We start from the raw sequence: 27,261 nt of genomic DNA, 5'->3' as shown, positions 1-27,261 counted from the left end.
CTGGATGCTGACAATGTCAAGTTCTTTCCTAATATCCTCATTTTTAATATGATATTGCCATTGATGCCATCTGTTCACGCCTCTAATCTTTCTCAGGACTCTCATATCTGCGGTCTCTAGTCTTTGGTCAAGTGTTTTACTTCTGACCCAGCTCTCAGATCCATAGTTAAAATTGGTTTGAACACAGTCTTGTATACAGCTAATTTAGTGTTCCGACTAATTTCTTTCTTATTCCATATGAATTTATTCAATTGACTTCCCACGATACCAGCTTTGCTGATTCTGTTGTCTATTTCTATATTTAGTTTACCATCTTCAGTAAAAATTGTGCCTAAGTAGCTGAAATGTTTTACTTGTTCCACAGGTTCTCCATTCACAACACAGTTGACATTTTCAATGATTCTGCCTATTTTCATTGTCTTTGTCTTTTTATTGCTGACCTTCATACCATATCTATTACAACAGCTATTCAATTTAGTCAGAGAATCTTGCAGACTTGTAGCGGATTTATTTAGAAGTATAACATCATCTGCATAAAGCAAAGAGCTGACATTAACATCTCCAATTTTGATATCAGGTTTAATACCACATTCCTTCATAATGTGATCCATGTAGATAATGAATAACAGAGGGGATAATGTACATCCTTGTCTCACACCAGATTTAACATTAAACCATCTTCCTGTACTTCAATTCTAACTGCTAACTCACAACTCAAATAAAGACTAAGTATTGCTTGATATAATGCCCCATTTACACCATATAACTGCAGCGTATTGAATAGCTTCTCTCTTGGCACCTTGTCATATGCCTTTTCCAAATCGACAAAACTTAAATACAGATCTTTGTTATATTCCCATGCTTTCTCGACTATTTGTCGTAAAGTGAAGATCTGATCCTGACAGCCTCTATTTGGCCTGAATCCAGCTTGTTCTTCACCAAGCTTTTCTTCCACAATTCTTCTCAACCGTTTCTCAAGTATACTTGCATCGATCTTGCCAGGAACACTCAGTAGGGAAATACCTCTGTAATTCTCACATTCAGTTTTATTTCCCTTTTTATATATGGGTACTATGAGAGCTCTACTCCAATCATTGGGAATTCGTCCCTCTGTCCAGGCTTTCTGAACTATGCAGTGCAGCCACTGTAAGACTCTTATACCACCATACTTCAGCATTTCTGGTCGAATATCATCTACTCCTGCTGCCTTTCCACATTTCAAGCCTTTGATGGCTTTTTCTACTTCAAGTATGGATATGTATTCCTGACTGCATGCCTGGTCAGTGTTTTTTATCACTGTGCTGTCATCACTGCTTGTTTCATTTAGCAGTTTTTCAAAGTAATTACGCCATACTTCAAGGATATCTTTTTCTCCTGTTTTCATTTCACCTTTATCATCTCTAATTCCTTTTACAGCACTCTTTCCTCCATTCCTAAGCTTCTTCAACAACCTCCAGAATATTTTGCCACCTTCTTGATATTTATTTTCTATATTCTTGCCAAAGTCCTCCCATGACTTTTGTTTAGCTAGTTTTTCACAGTGTTTAGCATTCTTGCATTTGTCTCTGTATTCTGTAAGAGTAAAAGCTGACTTATTTGCCAGGAACTTTTGATATGCTTTCTTCTTTTCCTTCACTGCCTGTTTAACTTCCTGTGTCCACCAGGGAGTTCTGATTTTTTTATCCTTGCACACAACCTCACCACATGCCTCTCTGGCAGAATCAATCAATGTTTCCTTCAGAGCTTGCCACTGAATCTCTAAGGTTTGATTCCTGTTCTCAAACTCTTTCATTTTCTTTTCAATAATATTTCTGTATTTTAGTCTACAGTTTACATCTGAGAGCTGCTCAACTTTTGAAAATTTATAAACATATATAATATTGTACATAATTTGGTTAGGGACCTTGGAAGACTACTTACATGTTTAAGAAAACATCATCGCAAAGTGAAGAACCAAGTTTAATGTACTGGGTAATTCAAAAAGATGGACTTAATTTCGTATGGCTATATTTCCTGAACTATACATCGTATGGGAATGATCTACATAACATTTGAAAGAGGAGGTCCTAAAGTTTGAAATACTACTGCTAGAGTGCTTGCCTAGTGCACACAGTTCTGCAGCAGCATCAGTTGTGAGCAAAATCAAAATGGCTACTATGCAGCACAAAATTTTTTGTGTTTGTGAGCTCATTAAAACTGAGTTGGTGACTGTGGTGCAGTTTCATCATCATTTCAACATCAAACCTCCAACGAGGAAGAGCATTTGTCGTTGCAATTATCAATTTGAGAAAACAAGTCTGTATAAGGGAAAAAAATCAGGCAGACCGCGTGTATTGGAGGAGAACGTGAGACGAATTCAAGAGACTTTTCAGCTACCATCTTGATGTTATCCATGTGGCAGGAGGGGAGGGGCACATGGAACATCTATAAACTTTATTGTGAGTATAATCAAATATACGTGGGCTGTTCAATAAGTAATAAAGACTAATTTTACTGTGGCGAAACCACTCATCACAATATTAATTTCTGTGGAATAAAGAAATGTTGCTGTATGTTAACAAAAGAGGTTGATTGATGGCGTATACGGGCTAATGTGCCAGAGTGTCACATGACTAAACGCAAGTGCTTATCGGCATGCCTACGAGGTGTGACCAGTCTTCGAAATGGAAGCGTCCTTGGAACAGTGTTATGCGATTAAATTTTGTGTGCGTTTGCAAAAATCGGCATCGGACACTTTTAACATGATACGCGAAGCTTTCCACGATGAAGCAATGTCGAGGGCAAGTGTTTTTCGCTGGCATAAAACTTTTAAGGAAGGAAGGCAAAATGTGGAAGATCTTGAACGTGAGGGAAGACCTTCAACGTCTATCACAGAGACAATGATCAACACAGCAGCGATTATCATCAAGCACGTCAAAAGGAAGCGTCCATTGCTTAAGAATGGCTTCTTATTGCACCATGATAATGCAAGGCCACATATTGCTGGTTGTGTAGTAGACGTTTTGCAGAAGAACAACACAGATATCCTACCACACCCTCCATACAGTCCTGATCTCGCACCATGCGATTTCTGGCTGTTTCCTCAGCTCAAGAAATCACTAAGAGGTCGCCATTTCGAAAGCAACAAAGCATGTGTAAAAGCTGCGGAGGCGGTTTTGAAAGAACTCTCAAAAAACGGACTCTCACATGTGTTTAAGAAGTTGACGCAACATTGGGCCAAATGCATTGCGTCTCACAGTAGTTACTTCGAAAAAGACCATGTAAATGATGACGATTAAAGGTAATCTGTTTTCTGTATAAATATAGTCTTATTACTTATTGAACAGCCTACGTACTTTACATCATATTTGTCACTAGTTCTATGTTTGATATATAGACTTACAAAATTGAGTCCATCTTTTTTGAATTGCCCTGTATATCCTATATTAACATAGATTTAATATCACATTTTTCTTAAAATGTGATTCATATGGCATACTATTCATTTCTGTAGACTTTTCCTGAACATCCTAACTGTTAAGAGTTTAAATTTTAACCTGTTTTATCTAAAAAATATCATTCTGTATAAGTTCCATTAACACAGTGATGTTTTAATGTTTTGAGCAGTTGCTATATTTTTAACTGTTTTTTTTTTTTTATGTTAAAGTAAATCTGTTTAACATTATTATAAAGAAGGCATGAAAAGCATTTTGAATTGTTTTAATTTTTTTAAAGCTTAAATTAAAAAAAATATTTTTTTTTCTTTAGAGGTAATGTGGAGTATATTCTCTGGAAAATGTCTGGAAATACCAAAAATAATGATCATGCACCTGGAGAATATAGTTGGTATGAAGAGGTGATAAAATATGAAAATTCTATTTCATCTTCTCATGATTTGCTAGATGATCATGACTGTTTTTATTATGATTTAAAAGATGTCAAGGTTATCAACAATAGCAGTATGGAAGTTAACTCAGACCACTCAAATAGATCACAAGAAAGAGTCACTGACACTTTATTAAAGACTGCATTTCAAAATGGCATTCAGAGTCATAATCCCAGCAGAGATTGCTTTGTTGAGTCCTATAATAAAAATAAAGTTTCAGTTAACCAGAATGAATCTGCTGCTGTTAGAGAGCATCCAGAACATCAGTTCTTTGCTGGTAATAATATGTTAGATGTTTATGAAAATTATGGTCATATTAAAAATCAAGAATTGCAGACTGATTTTCTTGTTCAGTCAGATGAGATTGGAAACAGTATCACAAATCCACGATTTTGTGATAAATCATTTAATGAACTAAACCGCAGCAACCGTGGTATTTTAGAAGAGTCTTATGCCAAAAATAATGCAGGTAGCCTACGTGTCCATCTTCCGACTGATTGTGCTTTCAAAAAGCACCAAACATCATATCTTACAGATTTCTCTAAATTAAATATTAACAATGGTATCTTAGAAGATTGTCTTGTGAAAGACAAGCATATATTAAAACCTAAATTGCAAAAGGCATATGATCTAAAAGAGAATTATGTTCAGACTAATGTTTGCAGTGAAAACACACAGCTTCATCATTTAACAGAGACACATAGTAATAACTGCAGTGATTTAGAATGTGATCAGTCTAGAAAAGGATGGGTGTATAGTCAAGGGTTGCAGTTTCAAGGCTGTGAAGAAAATAGAAAAAGTTACGGAACTTTAACAGAAAAAGATAAGAAAGAAGCTGTTCAAGTTTGTTCATCACAGAATCGAGACCAAAATTATAAAGTGCAAGCTAAGGATAAGTTGGAAAATGAAATAAGAAAAACTAATATTAATTCTCATCACTGGACTTTAAAATCGGTATGTTCTGTGCTTCAAAAGATAAAAGACAACTCGCCATCTTCTAGCACTTCCTCTTTATCATTTAGTAGGAGTGATGATGACAGCATAAATACTGTATCTAAATCTTCAGATGAAGATAAGCTGAAATCAGCAGAATGTAAGGATACAGTTGAGGAATTTGTTAAGCATTGCAAAACTGAAAATCATAAAAAATCTTGCATGCGAACTAAAAGTAAGATGAAAGTTACAGAAACAACCATTGATAGAACTCCCATTAGACATTCAAGTAATTATAAACAGTTTGAAAATAAGAAAAAAATTGTAGAAATTTCCATTCCAGATGAAGGCAATTTAGAAATTACATGCCATTATAAAACAGTTCACAAAAATATAAAAGCAACAACTCATCCAAACATTTCATGTACACTCGGAGATGAACTACATCCTCAAAAAATGGAAGGACAAGAAAGAATTCCAGAAAAATTTAAATATAACCCAATGAAGTGCAGAACTTCACAGAATCATAAGCAAACCAAAACTAAGGAATTTTCAAGAACAGATAACAAAGGCTGTAGATCTAGTATAATAGATAAAGAAAAGAACAAACCTATAACTCAATATACACAATTAGAAAACACAGCAAATACTGAATATAAATGTAAAGAATTCACTGTTAATACAGAAGCCACAATCAATAATCAGAATGAAATTAAGATTACAAAAACCCCTCAGTTGGCAACAAATAGGAAAGCTTTAATTAGAGGCAGTATTACATCATGTGAAACTCAGCCCGTTTCCACGATGTTCACATCTAATTTAATAGTGGATAACACAAATTACAAACAAACAGAGACTCCAGGTTTTGCTCTAGAAGACTTTAAAGAAATTAAATTAAACATTGAATCAGTAAATAAAGAAGCCAAAAATAATGCTTTATGGGAAAAAAATGATAGACAAAAGGAAATTAAGATTACAGAAAACCATCTATCAACAAACAAAGATTTAATTACTGAAATAAATGTTCCATATGAATTTCAACCTTATTCTCCAATGTATGCATCTGAATTAAAATCAGTGATTCCTATGTCAAATCAGTATGTGCCTGAATTTTATTATCAACCTGTTAATTATGGAAGTTGGGTTCTTCCAGTCAGTCCAGTGCCTAGAATTTTGGATACCAGTCCTATGATGCCACCTACAGGAACTGTTGAATTTTGTCAACCATCTCCAACTATATTACCCAAGCAATCCCAAAATTTTATTGAACTGCCTCCACATACAGCATTGGAAAAGCCACATCTTCCATTGTATGATGCCAGTGAGTTTTCCACAATGAAAACTATGGAAGAAATTATTGACACTCATTGTCACTTAGATATTTTGTTTGATCGTGAAAATTATAAAGGAAGCTATTCAAAGTACAGAAGTCAGCATGCCAATTCCTTTCCTAGATTTTATGGAGGATGTATTAGTGTCTTTTGTGATCCAGATTCTTTCAAAAAGGTTTGTAAGTTTTGTATTTTACATTGACATTTTGTTGATATTATTGTAGGTGTTATTAGTAATACTTTTCATATAGTTGGATAGGGGAAAAAAGTAGCTGAAATGTCTAATAAATCAACCTGGTACTCAATTCATTTTAGTGCTTCTGCCCAGCTGAATAAAATCAAAAATCAGGGTAATCCAAGTAATTTTATAAACTATCTAGCTCTTAGTTATGTTAACTTTTTATGGACCCACACAAAATAAATATGAAAATGTATTAATCTACTGATAATTTCACTGGATTTCAAACAAGCATCCTTTAGCATAAAAGCACTTGTCACAGAACACAATCAAGCACCTTGCAAAAACAGTTCAAATTATAATGGAAAAAAAAAGAACTAACCTCTTATCATGGTTTCTCTGTGAGTTAGATATAAAATATTAGAGCTGTTGGGCCAAAGATAGACTTAAAATGATGTTCTCCCAAATTTCAATAAACTAATCTAGACATACTTGCTGAAGTTTTGGAAGTGCTTCATTGCTGAATGCTCGTGAAGTTGAAATAATACAGAAGTTATATTTCATTATACAAGTAGTCAAAAGGTGTCACACCTTATTACTCAAATACTCTGGATAAAGACAGATTTTGAGAGTTTTTCCACATGGTTATATTATAAATTAAAGATGCCAAGAAATTATATTTTTGGTTTAATCCTTTATCCAAGAGTAAGCAAACAAAGTTTGCACATGAAGTCATTTCAAGACTGGGCAACTTGATGGTATCAATTCTGGTTCCCACTGGATGAGACCTCAATAAAGGTCGAAACTGGTGTTGGTAGTGACCCTTCCCCTAATGCATAGCATTATACATGTCTTTAAGGGTATGCTTTGCATTATTGGATACTAAGGCAAGTTAAGTGAAGTCATTGAACTCTTTATACGAGTTATTCCAGTCTTGAAGTGACTTTGTGCGCAAACTTTGTTTGCTTACACTTGGATAAAGGATTAAACCAACAATATAATTTTTTGGCATCTTTAATTTACCTTACTATGCTAAACCACCCAAGTATATGAAATCCCAAAAATTAGACAGAATGAGCATATTGGAGATGTTAATAACAACAGAGAAGACAACTCAATCCTAACTTTTCATTTATCCCACACACATAACATTGAATGGGATAAGAGCTCCATGCCTTACATCAAGGCTGTCCAAAGCACTGCCCATGGGTCGCATGCAGCCCGCAGTGCGATTTTGGCCCTCCTGTGGGTTTTGATTTTTACAAGCGAAAAAATAAAATAATTTGAATCGAATGCGTATTAGATATTTTAATTCTATTACTAATCGATAATCTCGATGTTGGTAACTTTATTTGGTGTTTTTACATTACTATGTATATACCCAAGTGTTTTTCAAATATAAGATGTGTAAAAGAAGCGTTCTTACACTATGTTGTTCCAACACGCATTCTCCAGACTCACGGGGGGAACATGAGCATGTAATTAGTGTTGTTCATTTGTTTAGCTTTCAAGGTTGTGTCGCTGCTGCTTACCAGATTACTAGATACTCATTGTGATGCGGCCCTCTGATAAATCCTTTTTTTTTTTTTAAATGCGGCCTCTCAGAAGGTCGGAAAGCCCTGCCTTACATAGAGGACAACTTCACTGCTCGTAAGATAAAAGAATCTACTATGGTCATCCATTCACAAGGCATGCCCAATAAGAACCAAGGAATAATCCTCTGTGATATTTGTAAATTGCTCATTAGATCTTTCCACATGTTAGACTAACTTTTCAGCCAACTATCTTGCACACTTCACTTAACCTGTGGCAGCTCCCATCTCTGTGGGATTTCCGTTTCAACTTTGATTGTAACGGTTCCTACTTGTTTTGTGTTTTAGTTCATGTTAGTCTTTTATTGTATTTTTGTTTATCCTAACCCAGAAAAGCCACAAGCATATGTGGCAAAACTAGTTGGTTTTTATTTTTATATTATTACAGCCAAGTAAATCCAATATATTTCTCCTTAGAATTGATTTTTAGTAGTTGAAAGTCTATATATTCATCATAAAAGAAGTATTACAGCTGTAGGAGTTGTTGTTGTAGACATACAAAAATACAAAATATACAAAAGGTTTGAACTTACAAAAAACTCTGCATCACACATTCAGTCAAAAGTCTTTCACTACAGTCTTATGGCATTTCTTTCATCTCAGATCTTCAGCTTCCTCAGGAATGTCTGGCTTCAGTAATATGTCATCGGGAAAATAGTGGGCTGTGGACTGCAACCGGCAAAAGGTTCTCCCACGGTGAAAAAGAAAATCTTCCGACGAAGTTGCGTAGAGTAATTTACATCGGCTTTTTTCCTCTGCTTGGGCTCGCCGAAAATGCCTGGACAACTACCATCTCCAATAGCTCGAACTGCCGCCTCCAAGAAACTGGAACTGCCGCCAACTCTCAACCGGGATCCCTCTCTTTGGTGTCTGGAAGCCTTTCCTTCTTTGGCAACGCCTGGAAGCTCTCTCTCTAGTCTGGAATCTCCTCTTTCTGGTGACAACTGGAACCTGGAAGCCAATTATGCTTGGCTCAGTCCCTTTTTATTCTCCGATCTCAGAACCTTGCACTAAGGGTAGTAAACCCCAAAGAATTCGGCATGACTCTTTTATCTTGTTTTAAGTTTAACCCACTCCCTGCAAAATACAATCTTTTGATTGTATTTTGCCGGGAGCGGAAACTTGTCTCTAAACCTCTTTGATACTTTGCTTCTCCTTTCGGGGCAGCGGAAACTTCTCTAAACCTAGCAGCACTCTTAGATACTATCTTTAAAGGTGTTAGCGCAGTAAGCAACTCTTATATACAAACTAGTAACTTTTCCTGCGCTCTTACACATAACTATATACGTATACAAAATTCCCCTGGGAAAACAGTAAATACATTCACTTCCCACAAGGTTAACTACATTAATATTTTGCAAAATATACATAGAAACAAACAAGGTTATTTACAGTTCTCATGGGACTTGAGCTATGTAAAAAAAATCAATGTAACGTGCTTTGGAATTTTTTAAGTTACATTGAATTTTTACAATGCCTTATGGTCCCTTGCAAAGGCCATTGAGTCACCTAAAATAATAAATCACTTGGATATGAAAGAGTCTTCCAGTCCCATTAGGAATGAAAGAAACACCTGTTATCTCTATAATGTATTATATTGAGCTGGCATGTATTCCAATACATGATCATGGAATTCTATCAAACTACCAAATCATCAATATAACCTCAATGTTCTCAAAAATAATAGAAAGAGTCGTCAACAGTTAACTTCTCCACTAACTGATCTTTTAGCCTACAAAACTTCCCACTGGACAAGTGTGATGGAAAAGGTTTGGACAAACATGCTATTGCTCTTCACGTTTGAGCATGTGATTGTGTCTGTCAAGATTTGCTCAGTAAATTGCTATCCTTCAGTCTACCTTTCACCTTCTGTAATTGGGTAGCTTTTTTCTCTAGTCATTCACTGCCTATCATGATCCATGCTTCCTCTCTTTGAGCTTCTCCACAAATGCAACAGAGTTCCTTAAGGCTCTTTTTGTACTCTCTATCCTGTTTCTCTTATACATAAATTCCATGCTCTCAACTGGCAATAATTCTATCCACAGTATATTATACTTGAAAATTATATTCTTGCTTAATCATTTACTCAAATATAGCAAAGTATGTGCATGAAGTATCTTCAGAACTAGTCTACAGGAATTCATCACTTTGCACAGTTAATGTTTCCTGCGAAAATGCTGTGCTAAGTGAAATCATTTTAATCAAATACAATAACCAAGAAAAAAAAAAGTATGGGCAAATGTATTTTAAAAAAATTTAATAAAGACTTTGAAAAGTCTTTATTAAATTTTTTTAAAATACATTTGTTTTTACTGCCAACATAACTATGTTTGAAATAATTGAAAGTTCATTAAATGCTGCATAATATATATTCATAATTATACATATAAGTATATATAAGTAAACCACTTTCCGCCTTTAAAAGAAAATTATGAGAAATATTTGAACAAGGTAGTTTGCACTGGATTTTGATTATTCATAACCCTAACCTTATTGCAGTTATCAGTTATTAAGGTTATTGATAAGTTGTTGTTTTCAAGTTTCAACAGCTCAAAACAAATTTTAAGTTATTTCCTTCATTGGTACATTTTCTTCTGCATTACAATGATCTTGTCCCTCATATGCATGTTGTTCATCGATGTTAATAAGGTCATTATCACTCAATTCTTCTTAATGTGAGTTTAGTAATTCCTGAGCCTTTTACAGAGTTCATTTCATTTAAGCTTAGCTATTTCCCAATGTTAGCTATTTCTTCAACAATAAAATCCACCTGTTGGATAAAGTGTACAAAATCGTTTGCATGATGTGGTAAAAATGTTTTCCTTATAGCTCTCATTATTACTTGATGTATGCTTTGTCAATATTTTCAACAGCATTTTTTATAATCTAATTTTTCCAGAACTCCAGTGTAATATCTTACAATTACAAATAATAACAAACTTGCAAACAAAAATCACCAGACACATAGTTGGCTGAATTGCCTGTTTCAAAATTCTTTGAATGTAATAAGCCTCAAAAGTTGTAATTATTCTCGATATCATAGACCAGTGGTTCCCAAAGTGTGCACCACAGCGCCCTGGGGAGCCGCAGCTTCCTCACAGGGGCACTTCGATTACAAAATTTTCATAATTTTATTTCCATTTTCAATTCAATGTGATAGGACACGACATCTAGCGGACCTGGTGCAAACCAGTAACTCACTTAGTAATAACTGTTTGCAGAAGCCTCTACAAATGGTTACTAGATGGCGCTCTACAATAATTAAGTTTCTTGATTGTTTTGGTAGTTTCTCGAACTTTCTCGGTACTTTGTGTTCATATATAAATAGCTGTCAGTTTCGCGCGGTCTTAGTGTTGAATTAGTTTTTGGAGATTGTATCAACTGAATATTGTTGTGATTTAGTCAAGTGAAGTTTTTGAAGTATTTCTTCTCATATGTATTTTTAAAAATGGATTGTTTTTTCCTAACCAGTAATAAGCATTGTGTGAGAGAGAAAATAAAGAGGGCACATCGTCAAATAGTGGCAAGAGTGTAAAGAAGCGTAAATATCAAAAAATATGATGACAGTTATTTGGACTTTGGTTTTACGTCGACAGAAGTCTATGGTGAAGGGAGGCTGCAGTGTGTACTGTGTATGACAGTTTTGGCACCAGAGTGCATGCTACCTAGTTAGTTGAAACGCCATTTAGAAACCAATCATCCCAGCATGGTTAGTACATCTCATGACTATTTTACCAGAAAGTTAAAAGAGTTAAATCAACAAAAAGGTAGTTTTTATAAGCAGACATCAATACTAAACAATGCTTTGCTAGCATCTTACAAGGTGGCATATAGAATCGCAAAATATAAGAAGCCTCATACCATTGCAGAAGAACTCATTCTACTGGCTGCTGTAGATATGGTGAACATTATGATCAGTGAGTCTGCTGGGAAGCTGCTTTCAAAAGTGCCTTTGTCCAATAACATCATCAGTCGCAGAATACAGCACATAGCAAAGGACCTCAATGATCAATTAATTGAAAAAATAAAAGGGAAGGAATTTGGGTTGCAGCTGGATGAGACCACAGATAATAATAATGAAGCTCACTTGATTTGCTATGTATGGTTTATAGATGGTAATAACATTGTAGAAGATTTTCTCTTTTGTAAAAGTATCACTGCTGGTGCTAAGGCTCAAGACTTGTTTGCAATCCTTGATACTTTTATATCTGAAAATAATTTGAAATGGACTAAGTGAGTTGGTGTCTGTACTGATGGTGCTCGTTCTATGTCCGGCTGTTATGGAGGATTGCAGGCACTTATTCGAAGCAAAGCCCCTGGTGCACTGTGGACTCATTGCGTTATTCACAGGAAAGCACTTGCGTCAAAATATCTGAGTCCTACATTGAACCAGGTCTTAGAATATGTAGTGAATGTAGTAAACTTTATAAAAACTCAGCAGTTGAAGGCAAGGTTTTTCAAAAAACTATGTGAGGATTATGGGATCCGAGCACATCTTTGTTGTACTACAGCACCTTGTGATGGCTCTCTTGTGGTAATGTTTTGTCTCGTACGTTTGAACTGCGGCAGGAAATTTATATTTTTCTTAAAGAGGACGACCACAAGTATACCGAAAATTTTGTGAATGAAGATTTTTTGATAAAACTAGCATACTTATGTGATTTTTGAAAGATGAATGCTTTGAATCTCTCCCTGCAGGGATGCAACATGCACCTACCTTTTAAAGTCGATTGAGAATATTTCAGCTTTTATAAAAAAAACTAAAACTATGGAAAAGAAAAAATGAATGAAGACAGAGGCAAAGAATGTTTCCCCTTGTTGCAACAATTTTTGACCTCCAATGGAGTTGATTTCTCTCAAGGTATGAAATCCATTTTTGAAGAACATTTATCACAGTTTATCACCTGGTTTGAAAAATATTTTCAAAATGATAATATCGATAAATTTGCATGGATTCAAGATCCATTTAATGCCAGTGCTCCATCTGAATTTACTGCTGCAGAAGAAGAGAATCTTATTGAGTTGTCTTGTGACAATATGTTGAAAACAAAATTTAGCAGCATGGAATTAACTGAATTTTGGATATCAGTAAAAGATGAATATTCCCTTCTGAGTGAAAAAGCTCAGAGAATTTTAATTCCATTTGCAACTTCTTATTTGTGCAAAGCTAGATTTTCGGCGGTCGCTGTGATAAAAACTAAGTATCGCGCGAAAATCAATGTGGAGAAGGAAATGAGGGTGGCTGTGTCCAGTTTGATTCCAAGATTTGAGAAAATGTGTGGTGATCAACAGGCTCATCCATTCCACTAATGATAATTAGTTGAATTTGTTCAATTACTTTTTTTTGTGATCTTAAATAAGTGTTTTATTTATTTGTACCTAACCCTTTAATTAAAAAACAATTATTTGCTATTTCGCAAAGTGTACTTGTTAGAATTTGACATAGGGCACCTTGGGAAAACCTGGATTCAGCAAGGGCACCGAGAATTGAAAAAGTTTGGGAACCACTGCTATAGACTGTAAAATTGATGTTTTATTTAGTGGTAAATATATCACAATCACGTTGTCATTTAAATCATTTAATGAAAGAGGATGACTGGGGGAATTATCTAAAAACAATGAAGCTTTAAAATTAAGATGATTTTGTTTACAACACCTTTCAATTGATGGACAGAAACAATTAATGAAACAGTCTTCAAAGAGATTCATGGTCATCCATGCTTTTTTTTTTTTTTAATTAGCATGTCAAACAACAGACAGTGCTTGCTGGCTGTAGCCTCTAATCACCCTAGGATTTTGCATGATACACAAGAATGAACTTTTAAATCTCTTTCAGCATTGCCACCCATTAAAACTGTTAATCTTTTGATGATTTTTAATCAGTTTGTGATTTTTCATTCTTTGCACGAAAAGATTGGAAAGCATTCTTTTTCAGAATAAAACTATTTCAACAACACTGAAAAATTGCTTTCCACCTATATTTTTATAAACCTCTGCTGCAGCATCTTGATCAGCACTTGCAGACACTTTAAATTGCAACATTATGCAATCAAAAGCATTCAAACCAACCTGAGCTACCAACAAAGTCTTTTTAATTTTTGTTTTCTCCTTTTGATGTGGTAAATAGACAAAGTGCTTATTTTAATAGTATAGGTACTAAGAGGAACTATTTTTTTAATTACAGACTTCTATCCACCATATATTTCTCCCAACCATTCTGTTTCGTTAAATGATTTAATTGATACAAGTTGTTCCATTTGAATCATTTTATCCTTCAATTCCTAGTGAATTGCAGAGCCAATAAAGCTGATGTAACATGTCCCTTTTCCAATATTCATCATCTTGTTTCAAAACAGTATGCCCTGTTGCCTCATTCAATCCAAAATCACGTGCGATTTTTGTGTTCTTATCACCACATTCATATATTCATATCTCTTATATATTGCCACACTCATATCTCTTAATTCATGTTTTTCCTCAAAAGAAGCATTTCCCAAACTTTCAGTACCCATCAAAGTTTAGTATTGCTGTGATATATCCCTTTCAGGTGAAGGCAATTTGGAGAGGTTATAATATTTCTTTCAAATGCTGATAATTATAAAGTATTTATTTTTTTAACATTTGCACTAAAATAAGTTACATGTGAAATAATTATTTTTAATTATTAAATACATTTTTAGCTAGGAGAAACGAAAATTATGAAATTTAAATTTTCAATCAGAAAAAAAGTTTAATGGGATGAAATTTAGAAGAGGTCTAATTGAATAGTTTATACTTAAACTCTTAATTCAAACAGTTTGAACAACACACTTGGAATGCAGTCATGCCATCTACAAGATGCAGCCTAAACAGAGGTTGGTCGACAGATGCCAAGAGATAATTTGTTTACAACTTCCTTTAGCGTTATTGAAATACTAATTAGTTATAACTAAATTTTCCCATAAGAGTAGTGACCTTTACCATAAAAGCATATGAGGAAGGTCACTACTCAGACCAGTTTTGACCTTTATTGAGATCTCATCCATGGTAACAAGAAGTAAAATGGTGTGCCGCTCCACCCACAAAAGATTTTTGTAAACCTAAATACATTCATACCACAGGTGAGCTAAGCATTTTTCTTTTTCTATTTTTATAATTTTATTATTTGTTGTATTATTTTTCTTTTGTTTTTTATATAGTCCAGAAACTGTTCTACAGACCAAACATGGAACTTTTTAAGCCACTTTAGGCCCTCAATAAGTGAAGTGGTGGTCTCACACTGGGTGATGAAATTCATCTCCCACCTAGACATTAACAAACACCCACATCTACTTGCAGGATTTGAACCTACAGTCTCTTGGTTTGAAGAGCAGATATGCTAACCACTCAGCCAACCTGGTTGGCTGAGTGGTTAGCTGTATTCTGGATTTGCTAGCAAATGCTCCAGATAAGAGATAGCTGTAGGAAGTTATTATTACTATGTGACACGTTGTGTCACATAATAATAATAAAGCATTGTGTCACATAATAAAGCATATTTGGAAAAATTTCCAAATACACACAACACTACTACTACCACCAACACCAGTACTTTTTGTCTGTAAATTGTGTGCTTCATGTAAATTGCATGCTTCATGCATAAATTGTTTGCTTATGTATGAGTAAAGGATTAACCAGGAATATAATTTCTTGTCAAGTATAATATATTTTATAACAGAGAAAAAATTTCCTAGAATCCTGTCCATAGCTTTGCTAATGATAGCACACTTCATCTGTCCTACTCATTCAAAAAATCATATAAGCAAGCTTCAAAATCAATTTCAACCAGTACCTTAAACAGTGATCTCCATACTATCCTTCAATGGAGCAAGGATAACCTGGTCACTAATTAATGCTATCTAGATGCAGTGTTAACCTTTTTTTTTTTTTACTTGTAAAAGGAATCAAAGTTCAGCTTCTTGTTACCCTCAGTAATACACAAATCATCAGACAAGATCTCTCCTCCCCACCTCCCAAACCCACACTCCTTGGACTGATTGATATCTGTCCTCTCCTGACACATACACATCACATGAATAGCTTCCTCATTCTCAAAAAAAAAACTAGACATTATTTTCACCAATCCAGCTATTAACTTTGTACAAATCATTCCCTAAAAATTATTCATACCATCCACAGGAGAGCAACTCAGCTAACAGATGATCCCTTCCTCAATGGCTCATCAGCCACTATCTCTGCTCTGTCTTTTCTACAGGTACTTCCACTGAAATGGCATCCTTCCATTATTCCTTTGCTTTCCACTGGGCCTGTTAAAATGAGCAGCAGCTGCCCAACATCCATTTTCAATCCAACTGCAGATGCATTGAACATGATTCTCCTCTTTTATTCTATCTAACTCGGTCCTCTGGAACAGCCCTCCTTATAAGGAGGTTCTCCAACTACAATCTTAAACTTTTTGAGAAAAATGTGAATGGGTTTCTTCTTTCCCAGTCATAACCTGCACTCCATGCACAGCACTGATGTGCTATAAGTTCTTCAACCTCTCATGCATGCCACTAATAAAAAAAAAAAGAGAACACTCATGCAATTATCATTCATGTGTTGTTTTGCATTACGAGAATGCCATGTGCACTGGTTTTTGTGACTTCTTTCACTCATTGCCTCGAATATATTACTGTTTTTCAGTCTTCTGATACCAATATTTGCAATAAACGCATCACTGAAGTAATTTTTATTGATAATGTTTATTCTCCATCTTAAATTCTCATCTTTTATTTCTCCAAGAGGTGTACAAAACTGTACAAGAGAAGAAATATGCATCACTTTCACTGATATCTAATCTTCCTATTCTCACTATGAGTTACACTCAAGGTGAGTGGCTAGACCTTTACATTACCGAAATGAAACCTATTGGCTCTTTATATTTTAAATAATATACATATTATTTTTGCATCTTGATTGATTAATCCTGTGTGTACAATGGCAAAAAGTGTTCCGTCAATAAGAAGCAAAAGAAAATTGGTAGATGATGACAACCACATTTACGTGTTTTCAAAGAGAACTGTAGAGGAACAACATGGAATCTGGGTTTGTGAAAAACGTTCCACCTGCATAGGGCATGTTTGGACAGAGGGTTTGGAAGGCCCAGTTGTGAAAGTCGTAAATAAACATAACCATGCAGCTCAAGCTGCAAGGTCGGAAGCATTGCAATTGATTGGTCAAATACAGCAACATGCAACAACCACGACGAACAGCCACAACAAATTGTTGCATCAGTAATTGCAGAGGGTCATGCCAATGTCACGCATTACTTCCTAAAAAGGATTCACTTAAATGAACCATTCATCATGTTCGATGCAACAATTGTACTCCTGCTTTATCGAGCAATCTCTAGGACCTAGTAATTCCACAAAATTATCAAGAAATTATTATGGATGGCAATGTACAACAGTTTTTGATGTATGATTCTCAGGACGAACTGCTACCGGGTCGCATGCTTATTTTTTCCACTAGTAACAATCTTCAGTTATTAGCGCGTAGCCAGGAGTGGTTTTCTGATGCAACTTTTAGCACAATACCCACGCATTTCCAGCAGCTATATACAATTCATGTGGTTCAATTCAATGAGTTATTCCAGTGGTCTATGCGCTTCTGCCAAACAAAACTCGTGCCACATATGTCAAGTTGCTTCAAGAAGTTAAAAATCTACAACTGGGTCTCCAACCCCAGTGACTTATAACAGATTTTGAACAAAGTGCCATACAAGCATTCCAACAAGAATTTCCTAGTATTGCAAATACCGGTTGTTTTTTCCATCTTTCCCAAAGCGTTTGGCGAAAGGTACAGAATGAAGGTTTAAAAGCCCAATACGAACAAGACCATGAATTTGCTTGTTGGATTCGAATGATTCTGGCATTGGCATTTATTCCTCCTGCTAACGTTATTCAAGCATTTGAGGATTTAGTTGAAGATGATGACTTTCCCATTAAAGCTATGGTGATTGCAAACTACTTTGAAGATACATATATTGGAAGAAGACAACGGAGAGGCTGGCAGTTATCCATTTTAGCCATCGAATTGTGGAATGTTTATACACAACACTGAATGATCAGCAATACCAACAACGCCATTGAGGGGTGGCATAGGGGATTTCAGGAAACTTGTGCTACTTTATTCCCAAATATTTACAGATTCATCGATTCTTTAAAGAAACAACAAGGGCTGCACAATTTCGAAATTGCATAACTAATTGTTGGTAATTCAGGCAATCAAAGAAACAAGAAGTATGCTGCAATTTCTGCTAGAATCAAAACAATAGTCCAAGATTTTCAAAATCGTAATGTAATTGATTACCTTAGAGCAGTGGTTCTCAAAGGGTGTGCCTAGAAGATTTCCGAGTGTACCCTGTGGTATTCCAGAGAAATATGTGTCCGGATATAAAAATACATATAGTTACTCTATTATACCTTTTCATTACGGATATACCGCACTTTTTGTCAACACATCATTATTATGTTAATTAACAGCGGTTTTTCTTGCAAAGAGAACAAGCATATGGTTTATTCTTGTTGTGTATATTACTTATTTTAAAAGTATTGAAAGTGGATGTTATGTGCATATTACTTATTTTCAGATAAATACACCCAAATAAAATGGATAGATTTCTCAAAAAGAAGCGTGATATTGAAGAATCAGATTCTGGAAATGAGCAAAAGTTAAGTGCAAGTAAGAAAGCAAAATCGCAGCCTACTCGCAAATATAATGAAAGTTATTTAAGCTTTGGTTTCACTTGGACCGGAAGTGAAGATCATCCTTTGCCGCTATGTTTAGTATGTGGATGTAAAATGGCAAATGAATCATTGCTTCCTAGTAAATTGAGTAAACATTTTAAAACTATACACTCTAATTTACAAGATAAATCCGTAAGTTTTTTCAAGAGATTGTCTGACCAGCAAACAAAAGCAGCAAATTCTTTTAAAAGTATAATGACTGTTTCTGAAAAACTCAAATCGCTTCTTATCAAGTCTCAGAACTGATAGCAAAAAATATGAAAGATCATACTTTAGGTGAGTTACTTATTTTGCCTGCATGCAAAAAAAATGGTCATGACAATGCTAGGAAATGAAGCAGCAATGAAAATTCAAGATTCCTCTGTCCAATGATACAGTTCACAGGCATATTATAGAAATGTCTTCTGATATCGAGAAAAATGTATGCTGTAATAAACTTCAGTATTCAAATTTTGCATTGCAAGTTGATGAGTCAACAGACATTACCAACAAGGTGCAACTCTTAGCATTTGTCTGTTTTATTAATGAAGATCAAATAGTAAATCAGTTTCTTTTATGCAAAGAATTAAGTGTGTCTACAAAAGGTGAGGACGTTTTTAACGTTTTGAATAGCTAGCTTGATAAATGGCAGTTAACATGGAAGTCGTGTAGGCATTTATACAGATGGAGCCCCTTCCATGGTAGGCTGTGTTAAAGGCCTTACATCTTTTGTAAAAAAACAAAATGAGAATGTTATCGTAACTCACTGCTTTCTTCATAGGGAGGCCTTGATGGCAAAAACATTGGGAGAAAAATTAAGAGAAGTTTTAGATCAAATTGTTCAGATGGTAAACTTTATTAATACAAGACCTGTCAAATCGCGTTTATTCGAAAAGCTTTGTATCGATATGGATTCACAACACAAATGGCTGCTTTTACACACTGGGGTGAGGTAGCTGTCATGGGGGGGGAGTACTTACCCGTGTACACGAGCTACGACAAGAACTTCTTTCGTTTTTTGAAGAGACGAAACAATTACATTTTTGTAACCTCCTTCGGTGTGAATTTTGGATTGCCAGGTTACAGTATTTGGCCGATATATTTCAGCAGCTCAATATTTTGAATACTAGCATGCAAGGGAAAGAAGAAAATATTCTCACATTCACTGACAAAATGAAAGCGTTTCAGAGAAAACTACAGATTTGGAAAAGAAAAGCTGTTGAAGGTAATTTGGAAATGTTTCCATTGGTAAGTAACACTTGCATAAATGAAACACTTCCAATAATAGTTGAACATTTAACAAGTTTAGAAGAAAAATTGAGTTCTTATTTTCCATCACTTAACACTGAACAATACGATTGGATTAGAAATCCATTTATGGAAACTTCAAGTGATTTTGGTTTAACATTAACAGAAGAAGAAGAACTGGCAGCTATATCCACTGATCGTGGATTGATGATTAAACATAAGGAATTGTCTCTTGAAGCCTTTTGGATTTCTATAAAAGAAGAATATGTGTCAATATCTAAAAAAGCTTTGAACATTTTACTACAATTATCAACATCATATTTATGTGAATTAGGATTTTCTACCCTCACCACAATTAAGTGTAAAAAGAGAGGAACTCTTTGATGTATTGACGAGGAAATGAGAGTTTGCCTTTCAAATATATGCCCAAACATTGAAGCAATCGCTAGGACACATCGGACCCATGTTTCTCATAAACACAAGAATGAATAAACTTAAGGTATGTTTCATTTTATTTTTTTTTTATCGCATTATTTTTTCTGTAATATTTGACTTAATTATTATAACATATTTCTCAGAAATTTGTACAGTGTGCCTACAATTATTTGTAGGATTTTAAATGTGCCCCGACTTCAAAAAGTTTGAGAACCACTGCCTTAAAGGCATTGCATACAACTTTGAGTTTTAAACAATAATAATGTGCATTTATTCTATTAAAACAAAATAATTAGAATTATTAAAAAATTAGGTGTATTATTTACATTTTTGTAGCTTACTCATTATCTACAGGGAGCGAAATGTGCTGGGAGCGACTTTTCCAGATCCCTCTCAATGTACTGTATGATTAGTTTAGTGGTTGAGGTATGTTGGCCAGACCAGCTCATTCTTTTCTTTTTGCTCAGCATCTCCAACTTGCTCCTTCTTTCTCACTTCAAATCCATAGCTTGTTTGCCCTACATAGGCCAGATTACATAAGCATGGTGTTCTATATATTCTCGGGTGTTTGTTAAAGGAGATGCTGTCCTTAAGAGACCTGAATAGGCTGTGAATGGTTTGAATTGGCTTGAAAGAGAAACAAAATTGGATTGTTTTGGTTATGGAGAGAGAAATGATTTGAAAATGAATTCTTGTCAAGTGTGTTTTGGAGTAGCCATTAAGAACAAATAAACTTGAGGAGGCCTGGAGTTCTATCTTCATTTTGTAATACTGAACATGTTTGATTCTTGAGGGTGTGGTGATGCTTTTGGGAAGGATGGTGGAAGGAGTGAAGTGTGAAGATAATGTCATGTGTGAGTAGGTGTACGATGCCTCTCTGTGGCACATGGCATGTACCTTCACTTTTGTGTTTCAGATGAATCAGGTTGTCTTGTAACAATTTTTAGCATTTGGAAAATTTTATTATTATCTATTTTTACATATTTTTTGCATAAACCCTGCTTTAATGTTGGTCATTAGTTTCTAATAAACTAATAATAATAAATCTGTTTTAATCCTATGATTTTTAGTCGTAAAACTCTCAAATGCAAATAGTGTGCAGTGAGATATTAAATAACAGATTTTAAGTTTAACAAGTATTGTCAGATCTTACAAAGGTTCCAGGTGCAACTTGTGGCAAAAGGGATCATTCGGATTATGATTTGCATTGTGAAGCTGAACCATGATTGTTTTAGCCAATTTGGGTCACTGTCAAGAATTAGATTTCTGTAGACATCTGCAAGTGATGATGTATGTCATTTATGTTGGTGTTTATACCATGGATGTAGGTAAAGTGGACATGAAAGTGTTTTTATGTAAGGATTTTGGCATACTTTGTATGTTTCATTTTGTTGATTCAGAAATCGTTGAAAGGATGACCTTGGACATGATGCCATATAGAGAGTGACTAGAACATGGCCTCTACATTGCCTCCCACATACCATTACTTGGATTTCCTCCCTCCCCCCCTCTCCTGGCAGAGGGAATATATGCCAGCTGACCAGAAAGTCTCCTGACAGGTTCCACCTGTGTACTGTTCGACCATAGATGAAGAACCCTCGACACTTCTGCGCATGGCAGAAGGCAGATCCATTCTATTAATAAGGTAATCAGTCTGTCTCACAGGATGAGTTTATTATTACATGTCAGAAAATTAGCTTTTCTTTTATGAACATTCTAGTTTTTAAAGTGGTAATTATTTTGCTTATATAACAGTTGGAAGATTTTACATACAGTATTAACAAAATTTAAAAAAAAGTATAAAATAAAAAATGTTGTAAGAGAAATTTATTTTTAAGAAAGTTTTGTATAAAAATAATTATACAGAAAAACAGAAATTTTTTCAAATGCACTTTGCTATTCTAAAATGACAGTTAAGAGAACTCAGACACTTTAAGGTCCTAAACAGATTAATTATTTATGACTTGTTGTGACTCTAACAAAACCATGCATAAAATTTTGAAAAAATTACTTTATCAAATCCTTTTATTCTTCATAGTAATCTGAATCAGTGCCCAAACCACCATCACTTTCACTTACATCAGTCACCAAAGATTTGACCAAGTTGAGCAATTCGATTTTTCGCATATCTATGGAATGAGAAATATTATTTGCAGAGAGCCAATCAATAATGACTTGCTTCCTGTTAGAAGAATTTGCTTTGTTTAATTGGAATGGAATGATATGGAGCATTATCAGTTATAACAACCGCATATTTAGGAAGGTTTGGAATCAGCTTTTCCTCTGCCCACTTTTCGAAAAATGTAGAATTCGTTTGCCCATGATTATTCTCCAGTTGTTGAATTGGCTTTGTAAAGTAAATTTGAATTCAGTATAAAAAAAAAAACCATTTCTCCACCCATGCACAAAATTATTATGTGCTGCAAGGCATTTCCAGTTTGTAACACTCCACATTCTTCTTTAGATTGCCAACATTTTCCAAACGTGCTTAAAGGTCAAAGCTGTATAAAGGAGAGGAGACCTCCACATAGCCTTTAAAGGAATGTGGAGAACCGACCAGGACTTCTGACCTAATGTCCAATCCTCACCTTCTTGTGGTGCACCCTGTTGGGTATCTACTTGGATACTGAACGAACGAGAATGGGCTGGCAATTTGGGATTTAGCGGACCAAATTGTATTCTTATTGGTTAAACCAAAATAAAAAATGATGGTACGACATGACAAAATTTCATGCCGGCTGGGGTGTCGCCCGATTAAACAATGCCCCCCGTTGTTTTCGCCAGGGAACCAGGGCGAACAGCGAAAAGTCAGCTACTGGAACAAATCTGAAAACAAACCCCAACTCAACATCACCAGAGTTAAAGATCGGTACTATCAACATAAGAAGCCTGAATGGCAAAGAAATGGAGCTAGCTGAGGAATTAGATAAGTACCAGATCGACATAATAGGGGTGACTGAAACAAAAAACACAAAAACTGGTGAGATCTTTCTGAGCAATAAATACAAAATTTTATATTCAGGCAATGACAATCAAGGAAAAGAAGGGGTAGCCATAGTATTCAACACAAAATACGAGGCTAATCTTCTTGAATAGCAGTCAGTCTCAAGTAGAGTAATGTGGACAAATATGAGAATGGGGAACTGGACAATGAGACTTATTTCTGCCTGTGGTCCCACAGAAGGTTCTAAGGTAGAAGTGGAGGAATTTTTTCAGGCTTTAGAAAAAGCAACTGACACAATGAAAAAGGAAAAGTTGGTCCTTGTTGGGGATCTAAATAGCAGAGTAGGAAATGATTGTGAGACTTGTAAAAATATTTTGGGAAAATTTGCAGAAAAGAGCAAAGCTAATAATAATGGGAAATACCTATTGGATTTCTGCTCAGGACATGGACTGGTTATTACTAACACACCATGTTCTAACATAAAAATGTCACAAATTCACATGGAGAGAAGAGATAAGGAATAAGAAAAGTCTCATTGACTATGTTATTGTTGATAGTGATGTTTTCTCCCTAGTGCAGGATACCAGATTATACAGAGGATTTGAAATTGGAAGCGATCACTATTTAGTCTTGAGCAGGATAAAATTGAATTTCATATTGAAAAGAATAACATGTAAGAAAGTTTTAAAGCAAATAAAAGTTGAGCAGCTCACAGATGTGAACTGTCGACTAAAATACACAAAGATTATTGACGAAAAAATGAAAGAGTTTGAGAACAGGAATCAAATCTTGGAGATTCAGTGGCAAACTCTGATGAAAACATTGATTGATTCTGCCAGACAGGCACGTGGTGAAGTTGTTTGCAAGGATAAAAAAATCAGAACTCCCCGGTGGACACAGGAAGTTAAAGAGGCAGTGAAGGAAAAGAAGAAAGTATATCAAAAGTTCAAGGCAAATAAGTCAGCTTGTGCTCTTAGAGAATATAGAGACAAATGCAAGAATGCTAAACACTGTATAAAACTAGCTAAACAAAAGTCCTGGGAGGACTTTGGGAAGAATATAGAAAATAAATATCAAGAAGGTGGCAAAATATTCTGGAGGTTGTTGAAGAAGCTTAGGAAAGGAGGAAAGAGTGCTGTAAAAGGAGTTAGAGATGATAAAGCTGAGGTGAAAATGGGAGAAAAAGATATCCTTGATGTATGGAGTAATTACTTTGAAAAACTGCTAAATGAAACAAGCAGTGAGAGCACAGTGGTAAAAACACTCAATAGGCATACAGTCAGGAATACATATCCATACTTGAAGTAGAAAAAGCCATCAAAGGCTTGAAATGTGGAAAGACAGAAGGAGTAGAAGATATTCGACCAGAAATGCTGAAGTATGGTGGTATAAGAGTCTTACAGTGGCTGCACTGCATAGTTCAGAAAGCCTGGACAGAGGGATGAATCCCAGATGATTGGAGTAGAGCTCTCATAGTACCCATATATAAAAAGGGAAATAAAACTGAATGTGAGAATTACAGAGGTATTTCCCTACTGAGTGTTCCTGGCAAGATCTATGCAAGTATACTTGAGAAACGGTTGAGAAGAATTGTGGAAGAAAAGCTTGGTGAAGAACAAGCCAGATTCAGGCCAAATAGAGGCTGTCAGGATCAGATCTTCACTTTATGACAAATAGTTGAAAAAGCATGGTAATATAACAAAGATCTGTATTTAAGTTTTGTCAATCTGGAAAAGGCATATGAAAAGGTGCCAAGAGAGAAGCTATTCAATATGCTACAGTTATATGGTGTCGATGGAGCATTATATCAAGCAATACTTTGTCTTTATTTGAGTTGTAAGTCAGCAGTTAGAATTGAAGGAAGTACAGGAAGATGGTTTAATGTTAAATCTGGTGCGAGACATGGATGTACATTATCTCCTCTGTTATTCATTATCTATATGGATCACATTATGAAGGAAAGTGGTATTAAACATGATATCAGAATTGGAGATGTTAATGTCAGCTCTTTGCTTTATGCGGACGATGTTATACTTCTAAATAAATCTGCTACAAGTTTGCAAGATTCCCTGACTAAATTAAATAGCTGTTGTAATAGATATCGTATGAAGGTCAGCAATAAAAAGAGAATGAAAATAGGCAGAATCATTGAAAATGTCAATTGTGTTGTGAATGGAGAACCTGTGGAACAAGTAAAACATTTCAGCTACTTAGGCACAATTTTTACTGAAGATGGTAAATTAAATATAAAAATTGGCAACAGAATCGGCATAGCTGGTATGGTGGGTAGTCAATTGAATAAATTCATATGGAATAAGAGAGAAATTAGTCGAAACGCTAAATTAGCTGTATACAAGACAGTGTTCAAACCAGTTTTAACTTATGGATCTGAGAGCTGGGTCAGAAGTAAAACACTTGACCAAAGACTAGAGCCCGTAGATATGAGTATCCTGAGAAAGATTATAGGCGTGAACAGATGGCATCAATGGCAATATCATATTAAAAATGAGGATATTAGGAAAGAACTTGACATTGTCAACATCCAGGAATGTGTTAGCAGAGCTAATCTCAGGTGGTATGGTCACTTAAACAGAATGGGCAAAGAATGATTAGCAAAACAAGTGTTCTCTGCCAGGTTGGCAGCAAAACGACCCAGAGGAAGACCAAGATATAGGTGGATTGATATGGTACAAAGTGCCTTAGATAATAGAAATAAAAGATCTGATAATGTTCGAGTCATGACAAGTACAGACTGATTGGAGGAAAATTGTAGATAGGAAGTTAGTAATGGTGTAAATTTTTCATGTAGTACTATCACATCCTGTACACCCCTTGAGGGTACATGGCAGGAATTTGATGATGATGATGACATTTTCCAAACATTAAGTTAGTGTCAATCCAAGTTTCATCTAGATACATAATCGATTTTTTTTCCTTCCTGAAACATCGTATTGCTCTCAAATACTGCATTCTAGATAAAAATATGTCACTTTGCTCCATGATGTTTCCTTTTATTCTGTGACTTTGAAACAAAATCCCATTTCACGAAGTATGTTATTATTATTATTATTATTATTATTATTACGGGCAACTCCAAGGAGTCGACAGACTCATCCTGAAACATCGTATTGCTCTCAAATACTGCATTCTAGATAAAAATATGTCACTTTGCTCCATGATGTTTCCTTTTATTCTGTGACTTTGAAACAAAATCCTATTTCATGAAGTATTTTATTATTATTATTATTATTATTAATACGGGAAACTCTAAGGAGTCGACAGATTCATCGACGGGGGCCCTAACATCATGTCAAGAACAACTATTCGACATTCACACGGTATCTATCATACCTCGCCTTGAGCTCATGCACAGTCATAGCACCTACAACAGACTCTGGCAGGTTATTCCACTCATTCACCACTTTCCAAGTAAAAAACCTAGCTCTAACACCCCTGCTAACCACGTTCTTGCCCAGCTTCCACGTATGGTCCCTAGTCCTCCCACACCACCAGTCCTGTTATCAAAAATATTTTGTGGATTAATCTTATAGAAACCCTTTAGTAATTCGAATGTCTCAATCATATCACCCCTTTTTTGCCTATCGACCAATTTTTGCTACCCACAAATCTTCAACCTGTTCTCATATGGTTCATTCCACAGACCTGCTATCATCTTGATCACTCGCCTCCGGATCCTGTCCACCTCCTCCCCATCAAGAAAAAACCCTGGGTTCAGTAGTCTAGATGAGGTTTATCAAGGCTCGTTACTGAGGAACAATAACTTGTTTGTCTCTGCTTGTTAAAGTATTTTTCAGAAGCCAAGTGATTTGATGAGCTGATTTAGCCACTTTTGCAATGTGCCCCCTAAACTTCAATTCCCTATCCACCAACACCCCCAAATCCCTGGCCTCATCAATCTCCTGGAGTACAGTTCCACCAATATGATATACTGCTGCTAATCTTTTCACCCCAAAATGCATAACCTTA

At 35.3% G+C, this 27,261-nt stretch overlaps 1 protein-coding gene across 1 annotated transcript in view; it reads left to right on the top strand.

Moving 5' to 3' along the window:
• LOC150106556 (uncharacterized) overlaps window positions 1-27,261 on the top strand; it is a 95,172-nt gene that overhangs the window by 7,150 nt on the left and 60,761 nt on the right. Inside the window, exon 2 of the mRNA XM_090393204.1 lies at window positions 3,748-6,304. Within this exon, the coding sequence (XP_090249330.1) occupies window positions 3,776-6,304 (2,529 nt within the window). The 5' untranslated portion in view covers window positions 3,748-3,775. The remainder of the gene's footprint in view (window positions 1-3,747; window positions 6,305-27,261) is intronic.

Source organism: Typopeltis vanoorti, chromosome 5 (assembly GCF_054136105.1).
Source record: "Typopeltis vanoorti isolate ZY-2024b chromosome 5, IOZ_Tvanoo_1.0, whole genome shotgun sequence".
NCBI classification, from domain to species: Eukaryota; Metazoa; Arthropoda; class Arachnida; order Uropygi; family Thelyphonidae; genus Typopeltis; species Typopeltis vanoorti.
The sequence above is the reverse complement of the archived record's forward strand: the minus strand, read 5'-3'. Positions and strand labels throughout refer to the sequence as shown.